Below are 19,121 nucleotides of genomic sequence, written 5' to 3' on the forward strand. Positions count from 1 at the left end.
GGCCATCTCAGCAACTAGAGCACCCTGAAGCTTGGCTTCCTCTCTGGCTCTGGATCAAATGTTCTATGCGCAACCCGTGTACTGGGGCACAGCTGCCCAGTAAGACAGGAGAGTAGAGCATGGGTAGTGAATGTGACCTGTCAATTATAAAATCCCAGGACGCATGGACAGAGCAGATCCCAGAGCCCTGCACGTAGACTTCCCTTCAGAATCTGAGTAGGTTTTTGATCAAAGCCAGGGGCCTCTGAGGACCCATAAGGACATGACCTTGCTGCCTGGTGCACACACGCATGTGCGTGCGCACACACACACACACACACACACACACACACACACGACAAGATGCACTTATAGAAGCCTGACTCAGCATAGACAACCATGCACGCGCTCCATGGCTATGACAGTATGTGGGGTCTTCCATGTTTGATTTCAAGGCACATCATGGTCACCAGAAAGTTTCACCCTGGCAGGTAGGAGCTAAGTTCTGATTTTAGATAACACATAGGTAGATTTCCTCCTTCTGCTGAATTAGGCCAGATTCTTCCCTTGTTTCATCTAACAAAATGTAGGTAAATTAGGAGCACATGCTTGATGGCCTGAGCAGGAAAAGAAAAGCTGGTAAAGCTTAACTCAAGTGACTATGAGTCATTCTTAGGGGTTGTGAAGTTCTCTCTCTCTCTCTCTCTCTCTCTCTCTCTCTCTCTCTCTCTCTAAAAAGAAGTTTCTGTCTCTACTACCTTAAACAAAGTACCAAATTTTTTACTATAGGGTAAATGCAAGAGATACTGTTTTTTAGGTGGTTCTCCTTGCTTAAGCAGAGCCATCAAGCTGCGAAGTCTCAGTGGCAAAAGACTCCACCCTGATCTCCTGGGAGTTTCAAAGGACTGGGTAGAGCCATCAAGTAAGTGACTCAACTGCTCTCCCTAAAGAGTTAGTCCCCAGTCGGGAGACAGAGAGCCCTCACCAGGGTTTCTCTTCTATGCTTCCATGAAAGATGCCAGTGCTTCGGACAGAGATGTCTGTCTAGTGAACACTTGAGTTTCACAAGGGACCCTGTGGGCTGAGATTGAGTCTCCTTCTGCATGGGGTTCCATTTTAAGGACTCAAGACCTGGTTTCAGGTAAAGCCATCAAGTGGCTTAGCACCTCTCTGTTTCTATGAAAGACAACATCATCACGCCAGCTTCAGCCGGAGACCTAAGTCTAGTGAATACTGCAGTCTCCCCAGGGATGCTTCATGGGCTCTTTGGGCCTCCTCCTTCTGCGTGGGATACCGTTTTAAGGACCTGAGACCCAGCTGTCTCTCGCTCAGGCCCCAGGTTGAACCATGGAAAACCTCATAAACCACACTCCGTGGATTTCACTGACTGTCACTAGGCCCGATCTGGAAGGAAAGAGCATGCTAATTGAAAGCAACATCTACAAAGCAAAAGCAGGAAATTCTATAAGGCCTAGAGATAGTCTGTCTTCCTAAGCAGGTTGCAGTCATGCATTCTAAGAGATCCCAAAACACATGTTCGTCTCCTTGGGAAATCAAAAGACTGACAAGGAGACAAAAAGAGAAGCCCTGCACCCGCTCAGGACCCTCTCTTTATTCTCAGTCCCTGGGCAACCATTCTGGTCCTTCCCCAAGGGATGCAGTGACAAGCTATGAAAATCCTACATAGCAGCTAGTCACTAGAATTTCCACAAGACTAAGAAGAAAGCTATTTCTGAGAACCTCTGGATGACCTGAGGCTCCTTGTCAGAAAGCGAGACTCCAGTACTGCTCCAGGCACAGAAGTAGAGTCATTAGTGACCCCAATTCACCACAGCTTAAATGGGCACCTGTATTGAGGCTCCCATTTTTAATTAGCTCCATTACGTGGTAATCTTGCTAGGGCTATGGCTTTCAGCTCTTGATATTTTATTGAACCTGCCTCTATGCCATACCATCTTTCACAAGAAGTGTGGAAATTTCATCTGATACTTATATTTGGGTTCCTCATCACCAGCATAATACAGTGATACCTCGGTTTATGAACTTGATTCTTTTCATGATTCTGGTCGCAAATGAAGTTGGACAAATTAAGTAGTTAGGCTCGATGTTAACCTTATGTGTTGGTCTCTTTTCTCTCACTGAGACAAAATACTTGATGCTTAAAATGAAGCAAGGAAAGATTTATTTAGCTCACAGTTTGTAGAAATTTCAGTCCATACTTGGCTGGCTCCAAGGCAGGGCAGCAGCTCAAGGTGGTTGAAAACAACAAAAGCAACAAGAAACAAGAAGGGAGGATACGAGAGAAGACTCTCTGCCCCTTATACTGTCTGTAGGTTCCCAACCCTAGGATGTGGGTAGCACTTGTACCCATAATCCCCGCATTGGACCACGAGTCAGTCATAAACTCTAGAAGCCTGACCTCATGACTGCATGAGGCTTTGGGGGACATCCAGGCACAAACCACAACACCTTATGGGGAAAACTAATTTGGTTCTCCTCCAGTTCAGTTTGTGACCAGTGTCACGGAGAGATTTGAGTTTGAGAATCAAGGTACCACTGCAGTAAGGTTATTTTAGTAATTAGTTCTTTCCTCATTGTCTTCTGACAGGTTTGTTTCTTCAATCCAACCAGCGAGCCACAACCCTCAAGGTAGCTGAACAGAAGGTAGGGTCTATAGTCCTCTGCAGCCAGAAGAAACTATATGAGAAGGAGAACTCTACTCCTTCAGCACCCCATAAAGAATTATGGGGATCTGTATCTCTCAGCAGGGGAAAGAGACAGGAGATTAGGGAATGGCAAAGCTGGCTGGGGAAGTACGTGTGACCCATTAATTACAAAATCCCAGGCCACATGCACAAAGCAGTTTAGTCTCTTTGGGAAATCAAAGCCCTGCACAGGGACTTCTCGAGATTTAAGCTGGTTTGCAATGGGATGGTCCAGATCTGACATCAGCCTGATGAGCAGATGATGCAAAGAGAACACTCCACACTGAGGTTTTGCCACTGTGCTCCCTCTTGCAAGAGTGGTCACCCTCACACCATGAGGTGCACCCATTTTCCCACTTTTACTTGACCCAAACTCATGCTGCAAAGCCTGTTTTCTACCTTTAATAAAACTTTGCTACTATTTGTGGTTGTCTTGATCAATTTTTTACTCAGGACAGAAAGTACCTAGAAACCACCAGAAAGAGACTCCAGCGCCCCAAAACCCTGTAATCCAGGAAGGATTTACAAGGCTACACTTCATCTTCAGTGGGGACTTACCAGGCTTCCAACTTGACCTTCTGCCCTGGAGGTTCCAGGGGACTCTGGAGAGGCTGGGAGGCTACGTCAGCCACTTTCTAATAAAGGATAGTGCCTTGGTGCTATAATTAGCAAAGGGCTTGGGTGACATTCTAGGTGCCTTCACAGTGAATGGGGTGGGGAGGGTTCAAAGGACATACATAAGACATGTTAAAATCAACAAGAAAAAATGCAGGCAAATCTCTTTTTCCTAATTATAATGAAGCACATATCTTTTTTTTCATAATTATCTTGTTAACACTTTTGTTATTTTTTCCCCTTTAAAAGTAGCTTACCGATTTAAATTCCAGAAATTCCATCCCTTTGGCAACTTGATACGCAAAGCAAAGAAGATCTTCAAACGTAAGCACGTTCAAGTCCTCTTCTTCTTCCAGCCGCTTTTGGTTTTCATATTCAACTTCATCTATAAAACACAGCAAATCCTCACTTTTACCAAAACGTAAGAAGTTGCCTTATCAAATGTCCACAAGGCTATTAAAGTTAGCTGAGTTATCTCAAATAAAATTGATAGGTGGTGGTTGGTTTGCGCTGAGCTCCTGCTGCAGACCCAAGAGACCAAACCAAAATGGAATCACTCATGCTAAGATTCCACACCACCGATCAGACAGGAAGTTGTCTACACTTCTGAGAAATCAGGAAGGATTACCAGGTTCCCCAAACAGACCGGTTTCAGTTGCTGTGAAAACAAAGTTCCCGCTGCTTTAATCTTTGCAAAAAAAATTACAGAAAAAATAAACCCGAAGCAACCCAATGTAACCAATGCATTATCTGTGCTTTTCTGTCTTCCTGTCCCTGAGAAAGTAACTCTGAAATGATCAGTCTGCTCCTTGGCCTTCGTTTCTGCTTCCTTCAGTCTTGCTGTCTATAAAACCAACACCTTCTGCTCGCCCTGTGGGTACAGTTACAGACGAAGGTCTTTAAGTCAAATTTGTTGTAATTTTTGTGATTTAGTCTCTTGGTGGGTGCTAAAGTGCAGCTGTGAAACTGTTGTACCACTTCCTGGCACCACCAGGACTGACCTCTCTGGGTCGATGGCCTGTGCAGGTTCTTTCTGGCTACAGGTACGTTCTCCGCTGCTCTGATGACAGATAGCCTCCCGGGTAAAATTTTTGTTATCTCACTTTTTATTTTAGTTGTTGTTTTAGGTACTGGATATTGAACCCAGGGCTTTTGCACTGAGTGACATCCCCAGTTCTTTTCATTTTTATTTTCTAATTTTGTGACAGGGTCTTACTCAGTGGCCCAGGACAAGCTCAAACTTGCAGTCCTCCTGCCTCAGCCTTCCAGAGTGCTGAGACTATAGGTATGCACCACCACATTCAGCTCTTTGTACCCCTTTTTATAGTAGGCAGATCTGTCACGCTAATCAAGTGTCTATCATTTTATGAACTGCAGTTTGCACTTGGAGTTTTTCTACCTACTGCTTCTAATGGGCCTGTGAGGAAGGTATTATTAGGCCAACTTTATAAATGAGAAATTGGGACTCAGATGGTTAAATAACTTGTGTAAAACCATCCAGTCAGAAAACAAAGGAACCAAAAGCCAGTTCAACACCCGCCTGACTCCAGAATTTACCATCTTTTCAAGTTATCAGGTAATAAGATGCTCTAGTCGAATTATGACTTAACAAAGAATAACATGCTGGGTGTGGTGGCCTATGCTTGTATTCCCAGCATTCAGCAGGCTGAGGCAGGAGAATTGCCATGAGTCTGAGGCCAGCTTGGGCAACACTGTAAGTTCAAGGCCAGCCTGAACTCTACAGAAAGAACCTGTCTCAAAAAGCAAAAATAAAACAAACAAAAAAACAGGATCAAATAAAATAGTCCCCAGTGTTTATAAGTTGGCCACCAACATAAAATTCATGATAATAAACTTGGATTCTTTTGCTACCACTTACAAAAACGTATTAATAAAGCCCATCATTGACATTAGCAAAGAAAAAAAATATCTCTGCCATTACACTTTGTAAAAATAACTACCCCAAAATATTGTATCTATTTCTATTTTTATGACATTAAAAAGTGCTACTATTTAAGGTAAGCTATTACCTTCAGAATGAGTTGAATTCCCATTGAACCCTGACATCTGGTCTGAGTCCTGGTGTATTTGAACTTCTCTTGAAGCAGGCATGCTATTAAAGAGAAATTTCTTCATTGTATGCATTCTTCTTCTGAGCAGACATTTAATTCAAAAATATAACTCAACAGAGAACTGATTCCCAATTACAAATTCGACACACAGTCAGCTTGTCAATTTTTTTTGTGTACAGTAAGAACATCTGTGTCATTGGGGTGGCTGGTCTGACCAGGGTGAGAGCAATCACACCAGCTTCATTATCCACAAGCTGAGGATAAAGGCCACACTTTATGAAAGAGAAACCGGGCATGGGGAAATAAACATGATTTGCCACACCAACAAGCTAAAAAAAAGAGTCTGTGTTTTCTAAATTCCCATTTTCCCTTTAAAAGCTGGTGCAATGTAGATCTTGAACTCTTTCATCATCCACTTTTTTGGTTTTGTTTTCTGGGCTTTTTTGGTACTGGGACAGGAAACCAGGACCTCATGCATGCTGACCATGTGCTCTACCACTGAGCTACACCCCCAGTTTCATCCCTTGAGTTTGCTTTTCACAAAGCTCCTTAACTTTCCACATACAGCAATATTAATAAATAGATATAACGAAAAAATCTCTGAAAGTATATCATATAGAAATCCTCACTGAGTTTTGTGCCAGTTATGTAAACACATTATGATTCAATTTATTCCAGCATATGGGTTTATCCCAATCTACAGGTTGTTGTGTCTTTGAAAAATGGTTTCATATTTTTTATCACAAATATTCCAGAATTAATTACTTCAGCATATTTAATACCAGTGACCAGAATGAATCAAAGAAGCTAATTACTGACCAGAGTGCTGGTCATACACATGTGACTCATTAAAGTAGATCGATTTTCTGTTCTAGAATACACATGGCAGGCTGTGGGTGAGACTCGATAGCAGAGGGCTATGTTCAGGTCACAAGCCAATCGATCCACCCCCATATTTTAAAATGCAGATTATGAGTTCAGTCCCTTTTGTGCTGCAGTCCCAGGACATGAGCTACTTTCTATGATTATGTCAGGCACTTTGAAAAAAATCTTCCTTCTACCAGTCCCTGGGTGGCAGATTGAGTAACACGCTTCTCCCAAAATCAAATATGTATCTAGGGAGGGATGTGGGAACGGGTGGAGAAAACTGGCTCAGATCTGGTACCCATTCTGACAGACAGGGAGGGGTCTCACTGCTCTATATCAATGGAGAAACCACAGCATCACCTCTGACCCACAGGCGCTATGTTCTGATGTCCCAAGACCCCCAGCATTAATTATCGTTAGCAACTGATAATAAAATACAACAATTATGAAATAGACTGTCATAAAAGGTATTTAAAAACCTGTATTTTTTTAATTTCTGAACTTGGCCATTTAATAGTTTTGGATGCAGTTGCCCAAGGGTAACTAAAACCATCTTCAGTGAAACAGATAATCAGTACCACTCTGTAGCAAAGATCAGTAACTTTTCTAGGTCTTAGACCCACAGACCAAAAAACAGTTTTTGAAACTGCCCAGCGGGGGCGTGGGGGTTAAGCTGTCACACTTTGGCCACGTTCTGTGATGTGTAATGATGAAACCTTACCACAGACACTTACCTGGAATTTGGATGTGATTGAAAAGTGGGGTAAAAACTAAAATTGTGCTCTTTGAAAATCTCTGTCCATGTCCTGTGAAATTTTTCTCTTTTACTTCTTAGATAGTTGAGAAGGTCACCATAACAGCAATATTCAAAAATCAAGTAAATTGGTCCTGAAACAATGACAGTTTTCATTATAGATACGTAAACCTCACACTGCTTGACTTCTTCCAGGAGTCTTCAGAGCAGCATCCCATATGCTCAGTGAGAACTCAACTCCCTCCAATCAGGGCATATATTTTTTCTTAACCTTTAAATCCAATTTCAGCTTTTTGCTCAATTTTTTTGGGAAATCAGAATCCTCTCACTTTTTAGGGGGCCCTTGTACACAGAGCCTCCCCCACATCACTGGCGCGCAGAACTCTCCAGTCTCCAACTGGGAATCACATGCCATCTGCACTGGTCCCAAGCCAGCAGTGCTGTGGGAAGGAGGGGGGAATTTTAAGAAGTGGGGTCTCACTTGGGGAAATTCGGTATTTGGGAGCATGCCCCTGAAGGCGATACCAAAACCTCAGCTTCTCTCTCTCTCTCTCTCTCTCTCTCTGCTTCTGTTTGTCTGTTTCTATCTCTGCACCTCTCTCTCTGTCTCTGTGTGTCTGTCTCTCTGTCTGTCTCTCTGTCTCTCTCTGTCTCTCTCTGTCTCTCTCTCTCTCTCTGTCTCTCTCTCTCTGTGTGTGTCTCTCTCTCTCTCTCTCCCTCTTCTTCTTAACCCACCTAAGGTGAATGGCCTCTTCCACCATGCATGCCTACCATGGCACTGTGTCGCCACAAGCCCCAAGCAACAGAGCCATGAAACTATGAGTTAAAACAAATGCTTCCTCCTTTTAGCTTGATCATTTCAGGTATTTTGTCACCTGATAAAGTTGATAACATATTCAATTTGTTATTTGCCAGAGGAGGGAGAACTGTATTATTCTCCATTCTTCTCTCTCTCTCTCTCTCACTCTCTCTCTCTCTCTCTCGCTCTCTCTCGCTCTGTTCTTTTAGTCCCACTCCAGCCTTGCTGTTCCAAAGTATGACCCTTGAGCACTCATTTTGGGTGTTTCTGAGTAGATGTGAAAGAATCAGAGTGTACACTCCCAGGGGATTCTGGAAAGGTCGTTTGAAATCCTGCCTTGGCTATGACTTGTATGAAGGCAGCCAGCCTAGTATTTTTCATCACAGCATTTATGCAAGCAGAAGATTTCAGATACTACAGAAGATGCTTTCAGGCTCATTCGTGTTTTTAAGTAGGTTATCATTATGTGACATATCCCAGTAGAACAGGTGACATTGATCTGTTTGATTTTTGGAGTGCTCTAACTCCACTGGAGCTGGGGGACCACAATGCGACTGAGGGAGGGGAATAAGAATGAGAACAGATGTCTTCCGTCTCCAGGCTGAAACTGGAGTTCCGGGCAGCAGCCGGTTACCTGACAGTGTGCACGCCCCCAGCAGGTTCACGATATTCTCATGGTGCCCCAGCTGAGTCAGCATTTTGAGCTCCGACATGAGCGCCTCTCTTTCAGAACTGTCTGCTTTTTCTGTCAATGGAGGGGTGCAAAGAAAAAGTCAAAGAGCAATTTCACGTTTGATAAATTAAAATTTTCCCAGGTCAGCTCTGACTTGCATTACTTATAAGAAGGGGAGACCTGTGTGAATTTTAAATAATCTCCTGTGCTTTTAAGACAGAATTTCAGACTATGGTACCAATGTTGAGTCTACAGTGCCTTCAACTAGAGTCTCCTCTACTGACCAATACAAAAATCTTAGCGTTGGGTCTCAAAGCAAACAAGATAATAATAACTCACAATTTCCTTCCACAGCAGAAGTTAACACATACATGGAGAAACACTACTTCATTCATTCATTCATTCATTTCGACTCTTGGACAGTTCAAGTAGCAAAAAGCCAAGACAGAAGTGTCAGAAAGGATGCTTGGTTCCACCTGTGTTTCTCACATCTAGAACTTTCTGTTTGTTGGTAACCCCAAAGAGAAAGCCAAAGAGGACTAATTCCTATTAATCAAGTTCTCATCGAGTCTTTAATGATGATGAGAAATAGAACTGCCAAGCAGGCTGGCCTGTATTCGTTGGCCAATACACTCAGGCTATGGAGACAAGTTCAGACAGCTTTGCTAAGCATACTCAGAGCCTTGCTGAGAAGCACAGCAGGAGAGTAGTTACTGATGAATGCAGAGGGCTCCTGTCATTGAGGCTGACATGCAACTGCTCGGGCACCCTGTTCCAAGTGAATGCTGGAGCCCAGAACAAGGAGGCGGTCTTTGGACCGTTTATCCAAGTTCCAGGTACTCAACCCAAAGTTAATACACTCTTTCTTACAGAAATAGTAACTTTCCTTTATATTCAATGATGATACAATTAAATTTCTAAGTCCAGTTATTTGGAAGACATCCTAGCATTTATGAAGGTCTCTCCAGAGTGTTGGTATCATCTACTTTGTCTTGAGTGGGTAGTGAGAGGTATCTCTTGTCTCCTAGATCTTGGCTTTGGATTTGGACCTTCTTCTGTGAGCCCAGCACCCACCAGTATATCACACCTTCAGTTGCTTCTCATTTGAAAGGGATTGGACTTTAGACTGTTCATATGCTATCCCTCAGGACCAAAGTAATAGCTTATATTTCATGCCATGCCTAACTTTGCAAAGTGATTTTACCTGTCATTAACTTTTTCATTCATTCATTCATTCATTCATTCATTCATTCAGCAAGTATCTACTGGGTGCCTACCGTGCTCTATGCCAGGGAATGAAATACAACAAAGGGGTAGCCTGTGTCTGCGTGGAGCTTAGTGTCTCCTGGCAAAGGAGCCAAGGCCTTTACAGTACACATCTAGCTCCCCATCACATCAGTTCTGCTTCTGTGAAGTCAGTGCAAAAGGCAACTTCATATGCACTAAACATACACAGACTTTCTCTTCCTTGGCTTTATTCCCTACACAACACAGTACAACTACTTCCATAGCACTGACACCGAGTTAAGTGCTAGAAATCATCTGGAGGTGATTTAAAATGTACAAGAGGATGTGGATTGGCTCTATGCAAAGACAGCACCATTTTACAAAAGGAATCTGAGCACCTGCGAATGTGGGATCCTCAGACAGCGTGCTGGGAGCAACTCTGCACGGATACCAAGGTGACGGTAGTACTATAACTGTACCCCATAGTGCTACTATGTGCTGCAGTACTATAATGAACTATGGCAAATAAATGTAGGGTGCTGTGGGGGGCGCGCAAGAGCTAATGTAGCTAACATAGGCCTGGAGCTGTGGGAAAGGGGTCTCTAATGGCTAACCTGAGACCTGGAGAAAAATAGGAGGTAGCCAGGTGAATTCCAGTGGAGGGAGTGGGGAGCACAGAGCTTTGTAGACAGAAGTGACAGAAATGCAAAGAACAAGAAAGAAGAGAGCAATTGGGCCTGGTGGCACATGCCTGGAATGCCAGCACTCTGAAAGGCTAAGACAGCAGGGTCACAACTTTGAGCACAGCCTGAACAAATTAGCGACATGGGGAGATCTGAAAATATAAAAAATTTTAAAAGCTGGAAACATTACTCAGTGTAAAGGCCCTGGGACTGCTGAACAAAGAAGGAGGAGGACAGAGAGAGAGAGACAGAGCGAGCGAGAGAGAGAGAGAGAGAGAGAGAGAGAGAGAGAGACAGACAGACAGAGGAAGAAGAAGGAGGAGGAGGAGGAGAGAAAGAGAAAGCAAGAGTATAACATGATAGACACATACCCTGTCTTCTTGAGGCTTATGACTTAATTCCGCAGATAATACATTACTTGAATAATTGAACATTTAATTCTGATCATGAGAAATTCTATGGGAAAAACCAACAGAGAGCTAAGGTAACAAACATATTGCAAGAGATTTGGCTGGGGGTGGTGGTGCTGGGGACTGAATCCAGGGCCTCAGGCATGCTAAGCATATGTGCATCTACTGAGACAGACCCCCAACCTCAAGGGGTTGGAACTTGTCTGCAATTTGGAAAGAGAAAGCCTCTCCAAACAAGTGATATTTGAGATACCTAAGTGAAGGAGGAAGAAAGGCCAGGCAGAAGGATCTTCCTGTGCAAAGGCCCTGAGGGATTAGGAGTACCCTGCTCTGCCGAACTGAGAGAAGGGCAGGGCTAAAATGCTGACAGTAAGAGGTGGGGAGGCTGGACAGCATCCTAGCCATTCGAGGCTGAGTTAGACCAGTTAGAGAGCAACTGAAAGCCTTGGGCCGCGTTAGGTAGGAAAATGATATGATCTATTTATTTACCACCATCATCACCTGGACTTCAGCACAGAGAACCCAGCAGGAGCTAAGAGTGGATGTGGGGTACCTGCTTCGGAGACTATGACAGCCATTCAGGAGAGACAGACCTGGAGGAGGGTGGAAACAGAAGATGGACCTGAGAGATACTAAGCAGGAAACCTGATACAGATAGCTTCTGGGGGGTCAGAAAGAGGGCAGTGTCAAGGAAAGTCCTAGATTTCTGGTTTGCCCAAATGCATGGGATATAGCTCCTCATTGGCAAATGATTCCAGTCACTAAGAGGAGGAATACTGGTGGGAGGCTAGGGCTGTGGGATCTGGTTTGGATGGCTTGCATTAAAGGGACTTTAAAGACATCTAAGCATTTGGCCATGAGGACCTGACGCTCAGAGGAGACACAATCATGAGAACCAATGGTAGACAAGAGGACTCCGGGGGTAAGATGATCACTATGGTGAGCACATGGAGGTCCAAGAAAGAGTCCCCAGCGCTTGACACTCAAAGCCAGGTGGAGAAGGTGAGCCAACAAAGCACTGAGACTCAGTCAGAAGGGTAGCAGGAAACTCAGAAGATGCAGAAGCCAGAAGAACGAAGCATTTCAAGATGGAAAGACCAGTCAGAAGTGTCAACCTATGCTGAAAAATCCAATAACATGAAAACTGAAAAATGCCCACTGGGCTTAGCTGGTTGGAGGTGTTGAGGCTCAGAAAACAACACCCCAAGCCCTAAAGTATGACAGCTTTGGAAAGGAGCAATCCCAGGGTCTCTCATGCCAGCCCTCCAGCCCACTGTCTTGTCTTCTAATCCTCTTTACACCCAAAGCACACAGAAGAGTGAAGTTCTCTTCCCTGAAAGAAGCTCCCTTTCCAGAAGAAATGCAGTTGTTAAGAAACCTCGTTAACCAGGAAGCATCAATTCTCAGGTCACTGTCCCACACAAGACTCTGCACATTTCTTCTGAGCGCAGTATCTAACAGAGTTTACGTGCATAATAAGACAGACAGACGCACACACACCTCATACGGTTCATCTCTCACCTCTCCCCAACCTTGCTCTCACCAACCTCCTGAAACCCGAGCCCCCATCTGAGTTGCCATTGCTTTCTGTAACTCAGGATGCTATAAAAGCTTCTACCATCTGGCCTTTCAGCCATCTGACTCACTCTGCATTGGATTCCAGCGCTGTGATTTTCTCCATGCACCATAATGAATGTGCATTTTCTCCCGTTACTCTTCCTACTGTCAGGTCATTTTGGCCAGACCTCAGAAGGCGAAGGGCATGGTCCCTTTACCCCAACATAAGTCACTGCTCCTCTTAGCAAGAGAGCCAGCTGGGGGTTCTCTTGCAGAGTGAGTGATGTTACAAGGAGGTATGGTGAGTGTGAGCCTGGAGTGGATGGAGCCATAAAGTGGGACATGAGGAGTCAGAGGGCCCCAATTTGCTCTTCTACCCAGAGTTACTTCAAAATGTAATAAATAGTCAAGCATGGTGGTACATGCCCATGAGACTGAGGTTGGAGCGCTGCAAATTCAAGCCCAACCAGAGCACCTAGTGACTTAGCAAGACCCAGTCTCAAAACAAAAATTAAAAAGACTAGGGGTGTAACTCAAAGACCCTGGGTTCAGTCTCTAATACCACAAAACAAACAAACCAACAACAAAAACAAACAGAAGCAACTTTTTCTTTTGCCTGCCGTGACTGTAACCCTAAATATTGAAGCCAATAAAAATTAAATGGTGATGAAGTGGAGTTTTGTATTCATGCTTTCATGACTTGTATTTTGTATTTCGACTTGGTTGACTCTGACCCCAATCCATTCCTTTGAAACCTTGATGCATGGCAGATAGGAGCCCTAAAAATAATGGAAAAGAAGAGAAGTGGAGAGTGGGGAACTGGCTTCCCCTTGTGCGCATCTCTGTTGACATTATTCCACGCTACGTACTGTACCTTTCAGCATTTTGACTGCAACCTGGATGGAGACTCCTGTCTTACTAATTCCGTACGCTGTTGCATTCATCACTTTTCCAAAAGCTCCTGAGCCTAGTACCTTGCCTGCAAAGGTAAACAGGGAGTAAGTGTATTTCAAAGGACTCCCAATGAAAAGGAAATACCACAGAAACATCTGGAACACTCAGTTCTTACCAAACTCTAAGTTTTCTCTTGGAAATTCCCATTTAAGATCATATTCATACTCCCTGAAATCGATGTAGAAGTACTCATTATCCAACGAGCCAGTCACCTGTACCATTTGCAACTGGCTTTCATACCTAAATTGCTTCAGAGATGAAATAAGAGTCAGTGAGCAACCGGCAGCTTTTCAGATTTAGGGAACAATAATTAATCTCTCCCATTGCTTTTACCTTTTTGTACTTGTGACAAATTAGCATAATCAGGACCACAATGAACGGAAGACAGAGCCCAATCGTTGCATAGAAGGAGATGTTGTCTTGGATGAAAGGGAATGGGCCTGCAACAAAAAAGCATCACTAAGCAGTGAAACAGAATTCCTGTTCACTGTTTTAAATAATAAACCTCTTCTCATAATCTCACACATCCTACTCCCATAGAAACTAATGCAACATACCCACAAAGGACAAGTTCCTTTCCTAGAAAATTCTAAGTGATTCTAACTCATCTTATAAAAAACCTAAAATTACACCCATTTAAACCCACAGGAAGTACAGGTCAACCTTTTTTACATGTGGCTACGAACATGTCATGCGAATGTTGGAGACATCAGCTTTGTAACACTGGTGATTCTCAAACCAGTGGTGTGGGTGGAGAAGCTACAAAATTGTTTCACTCAGGCAAGGTTCTAAGAGCCAGACCGAAAATTATTAAAAAGCAGCCTAAAGGTCACTAAGGAGATTAACCAGAAGGAAAACATCAGGCTCTGAATTATTAAATCTGTTTTGCTAGCGTTGGATCTTTTGGTGAATCTTCATCGTATCAACTTATGGGTTCTCTATGTCGCTAACTTATGAGTCATAATAACATAAGTACAACTCTGCCCGAAACACAAAACAGTACCATGTAGGTCAGCGGGGATTCTTGCCTGACTCAAAAAGCCTTTTTCTCCAGATATAGACTATGCTCCCTCTCCTGTAAATCCCCCCAGTAAAAGGTAGCGACAGAGACCTCTTGTCGTGGGAAATTCCTGAGGGTAAAGTGTCATAGCAGCAGCTGGAGCCTACCTGGGGAGTTTAAAAGGATTGTTTCACAAGATGTGCCCACGGAATTGTATGCGCAGCATTTGACCAGGAACCCTTTCACGGCCTCACTCATGTTTAGGATACTGCTGGACACCCACTGCCCGAACACTTTCCGGTTGGCCTTTTTATTCCAGACCCCTTCTGTGATTTCTTCTGTGCAGCTGAAAAACAATGACAGATAGAAAAATTAAGATAGCTGTGGAGGGGAAGTCAGGGTTTCTGTAACTGTTCACTCAGAGATTTATCTATGACGAGTTATCAGAAATGATCTAGGGCCATGGAGCATTCTGATTGATTCAGAAGGTAACGACTTTAAATATGTCATGACTTCTTCTTCAGCTGTACCCATGAGAAGGTCAGTATGTCGGGGAGTTTGTGATTCAGGGAGGTTCTGATTACTTGGGAGACTTGTCTGAACATTTCTTCCAGGTCCAAGAGGGTAATGGGTATCCATCCGAGGAACAAGATGCTTGACTTGCTGATGCTTCAGCCAACACTTGAGGTTTTCCTGCAGAGAATAACATGTGTAATGAGCTCACGGGGTTGGTACTTTCCAGAAATAGTTTCAGATCTGACATCGGCATAGGCCGCCCATGTATTCTAGGCAGTGTGTGCTTCCGGCAGGTGTCTTGTTTGGGGTGTCTCGAGACGTCTGTGACTCCCTTTTTCCTTGCCACAAAACCTTCTCGGCAGGTTATGCTATGGCAGACAGAGACCTTCATGGGGACAAGATATGGAGGCATTATTGGGTCTTAATCCAAGACTTGTTGCCCACAGAAGGTGGAGACATGTCTTTTACCCTTTTTCTTCTGCCAAAAATGTATAGAATGCACCCTCCTCTTGTTCCTCTATTCCTCAGGCAAGAACCAGGGATACTGTGACAGGAGAGGGCACCATGATGTCTCCAAGGACAAGGTATCTTATGCCAGGAAGAAATTCCTTAAATAGTAAGCAGAGATTCTAGAAAGTTCTACACTCATGGCCTAGTGGGAAATTACTCAACCCGAGATCAGCAGCCTCACAAAACCTGGTCTCTTTCCATTGTGGAGGAGGTCAGTCAGATCTTCCCCATCAGGGCTGTACTCCTCTCAGCTCTTCTTTTCCTCAACCAAAGTGTCTACCTGTGAGTTTGTGCTGCTGCCTCAGCTTTAATGTTCATTAGTGTGCAGACAGAAGTTTCTACTTGTTCCCTTCAACCACACCTCTCCACTGAGCTCTACTGCTCCACTGCTCAGCTCCTCCTGGAGGAAGCTGAGGTGTAGACCTCCACCCGCACACTGCATCTCAAAATGATTGTTAGCTTCAGGAAGATATCTACAAATTCAGGAGGATATCTGCAAAAAGTCTGATGAAATACAGACTTGTCTTTTTTTTCTTTACTCATATTTTTATAGACCAATGACATATTAATTATTCAAACACATAAATGGCAGTGACATGACTTTCAGCCTTTCCTTAACATGACCTTTTGAGGTATTATATAGTCAATAAAGTCACATTAAAGCACATGCAGAGAAGATACGGAATTAGGTCTCTTAGCCAATAGGTAAAATGTCAAGACATTTTAGCACAGAAAACAAATTAGTTCCATAGCATCCTTTGTAAGCCATGAGTGGATCCACACAGATCAAGATTAACAGAGCACGAAGGCATTAAAAAGATAAAAAGAGAAAGAGAGAGACAGAAGTTGTTTTTGGTGACTTGACTTACTTCTTATATTCAGTGTGAACATTTTGGTGAACTGAGCATCATCATTTTCTGCATGGAATATATATTCTCCTGGTTGGTGCTTATGGTTGCAAAACTTAGATATGCTGTTTGAAAAAAGATTGAAGAGAGACTTAGCCTGATTTTTACAGAAGACACTACAATGAAAGACAGCATGCGTGGCAAGAAACTTCTACAAGGTTATCTCCACCTGTGGAAGTTCAGTGGACAAGGAGACATCCATATTCTGGACTCCGGCTACTCCAAGTGTGATACAGGCAGCCGCAGTATCAGCATAATTTCATTTGGAAACTTGGTAGAAAGACAAAATTCAGACCCCAGCTCACCTCAGTAGATACAGTATTTCGAGATGGTTCCCATGTGGTTCATATGTACGTTAAGGGTTAGGACTGTCTATATTTTGGACAGTGAACTTCCCAGAACATGGAAGAGACTCTGCAGGTGGGGGAGTTGTTCTACTTCTAAGATGACTAGCTGCATGATGTTGGGCCAAGGCAGAACCCCTGATTTACACGGCAATTATCAGTGGTGAGACTCAAATCCACTAAGTTTATACTACCATCTTTGCTTGATCTTGGCAGCCTCTCGTACCTACTTGGAAAGCTGACCAAGCACCTGATACACTCTGACATACGTAATTTGCTATTGGGGGCTGTTGACCATGTGTACCAGGCCTATGCCACGCTGGATGCTGCAGTGGGATGCTGGATAGCAGGGGAGGGGGGGGGGTAAAGGAGCTGCTGAATGTGCCTTCATATATTCACTGAAACAAAATCATAGAAAAAGAAAAGACGTGTCCTTAGCATTGAGTAAGAAATTCTAAGGCTTATTCAACAGACATTTAATGAGACCTCAGCTTTCTTATACTTTAAAATTTGAAAACAAGATCAGGCGTAGTAAGAAAAGGGTAGGAAGGTAAGCACGAGGAGCAGAGCAGAAGCTGACCTTAAACTAGGAGCTGTGTAGGAGGCAAAAGGCAAAAGACAAAATAAAAAAGGGATTCTGTGTTAGACAGCTTTCTATCACCATAACAAACACCTGAAAATGTCAATGTATAAAGCGAGACGGTTTGCCCTGCAGTTTCCCGTCTGTGATTGGTCGTGCCTTCTCCCCTGAGGCCCATGGCGCAGCAGCTGAAGTACACGCTACAGTGAAATCACTCATCTAATTATCAGGGAACAAAAAAGAGGAAGAGGAAGGGGCAGGAATCCCACTACCTCCTTCAGGGCCATCTCTCCAAATATAGGAAGACCGCCCACTAGGCTCTGCCATCACGTCCTAGTGACACCATTCCAGGGCATAAACCTTCAAACAGGGACATTTAAGAGACAGTAACGATCCGAACTATTCCAGCTCCTGTGCTCAGAAGTAGCAGAGTCCAAATGCGTGAACAAAGCCTACAGGAGCGTGGAGCATTAAACTGAAAACATGCAGAAGATCAAAAGAGACAGAGATCATTGCCGATGAGGGAAAGCTCAGTGGGCTTCACAGGAGGAATCGGACTTGAGATGTATCCCTGGAGGAGTCAGTTTAGAGGGCAACAGAAAAGAAGGGCAGGGAGGAGCCATGCCACCCCTGAAGGCAGGAGACAGGCGCACAGGGCTGCAGTGCCAGGAGCAGGGAGGCCTCAGGATGCTGAGCAGAGAATCATCAACTGATCATGGGTCCTTACAAACAAGCCTAACCAGTTAGACCTGATGGAGCAAACAGGAAGGAGATACTCAGAATTCCTGAGCAGAATTAAATATCATGAATATCTCACTTTACTTTTTTGCAGTGCTGACGATGGAACCCAGGACCTCATGCACCCTAGTCCTGTGCTCTACCACTGAGTTACATCTCCCAGCCCCACGAAGAGTAATTAAGATTGACCTGATGGCAGTATGAACAGTCTCTTGGAGGCAGTACTGACAATCAGAGATTCAGTCATTCAACAGTGAACAGTAGATCTTACGTTGTGAGAAGAATCAAGGATACAAGTGTTTGAAAAAATGGGTTTCTGTTCTCAGAGTGTATATAGTTCGGTGGTGAAAACAGATACGTAAAGAGGCAGTTACGGTAATATGTGGAAAGTTGGCAAGTCTCATAAAAAGAGAAGTAAAAGTTTAGATTTGGGGTTTCAGAGCACGGCAGATGAGTGTCATCTAAGGTAGTGAAAATGGGAAAGAAAAGAGCAAACCCAAAGGACACCAGACCAAAAACACTGAAGGTGCTGGACTGGGCACGGAAAGGGAAGGCAGTGGTGAAGTCCAGCTGATCTCTAAGATTCAAAACACACAACTGGGTATTTGCAGTTTGTGAGCACACGTTAATCTGACACCAGTGCTCTCTGTGCAACCTTAACTCCTAGTAGGAGATTGATTCTAGTGATGAAAGGCTTCATCTCTCTGACCTATCAAATGTTTCCAGCAGCTAAAAGCTGAGTGTTTAATTTTTTTTTTAACATATGCTTTGTTAACAAAAAGACTGAAACAGAGGAAAGGGGATTTCTCAGCCTGACCCCTGACTGACTTCTGGACAACCAGGAGGGGACGTTGGTGAAGAGGAGACTGGAGACAGACTGAGGGCTAGGCCAGACAGACAGCCTGAGGAAGGAAGAGTCAGTCTAGCTTCAAGGGATTCCCAGACTTTTGGACGGCAGCATTTACGTGACCTAAAAAAAGATGGGAGTTTCTAGAAGGGAAAATATCATGTTTGGGGCATTGGCCAAAGATCATAAAAAGAAAGACGAGAAGAGGTTAAAAAACAGAAACCGAAAGTGTAAATAAGGACCAAACATGTACACTAGATGTTGTGAAATAGGAAGAAAATGTTCAAATGGGAAGGGGAAATAGGGAGAGGGGAAGAGGAGAGGAAGGAAGGAAAAGAAAAAAGAGAAAGGGAGGAACCAATGGGAGCAAAGCTTTGGTAACT

At 43.8% G+C, this 19,121-nt stretch overlaps 1 protein-coding gene across 1 annotated transcript in view; it reads right to left on the minus strand.

Annotated features, from left to right (window-relative positions):
* Flt3 (fms related receptor tyrosine kinase 3) overlaps positions 1-19,121 on the minus strand; it is an 84,595-nt gene that overhangs the window by 8,587 nt on the left and 56,887 nt on the right. The window contains exons 10-19 of the mRNA XM_063232553.1: positions 16,191-16,294; positions 14,880-14,988; positions 14,463-14,641; positions 13,629-13,735; positions 13,411-13,543; positions 13,216-13,320; positions 8,426-8,536; positions 6,973-7,126; positions 5,330-5,412; positions 3,557-3,684 (exon numbers count right to left, since the gene is read on the minus strand). Coding sequence (XP_063088623.1) covers positions 3,557-3,684; positions 5,330-5,412; positions 6,973-7,126; positions 8,426-8,536; positions 13,216-13,320; positions 13,411-13,543; positions 13,629-13,735; positions 14,463-14,641; positions 14,880-14,988; positions 16,191-16,294 — 1,213 coding nt within the window. The remainder of the gene's footprint in view (positions 1-3,556; positions 3,685-5,329; positions 5,413-6,972; positions 7,127-8,425; positions 8,537-13,215; positions 13,321-13,410; positions 13,544-13,628; positions 13,736-14,462; positions 14,642-14,879; positions 14,989-16,190; positions 16,295-19,121) is intronic.

The sequence above is a fragment of the Cavia porcellus genome, unplaced genomic scaffold (assembly GCF_034190915.1).
Source record: "Cavia porcellus strain 051 isolate PalLab524CR breed Dunkin Hartley unplaced genomic scaffold, mCavPor4.1 scaffold_21, whole genome shotgun sequence".
NCBI classification, from domain to species: Eukaryota; Metazoa; Chordata; class Mammalia; order Rodentia; family Caviidae; genus Cavia; species Cavia porcellus.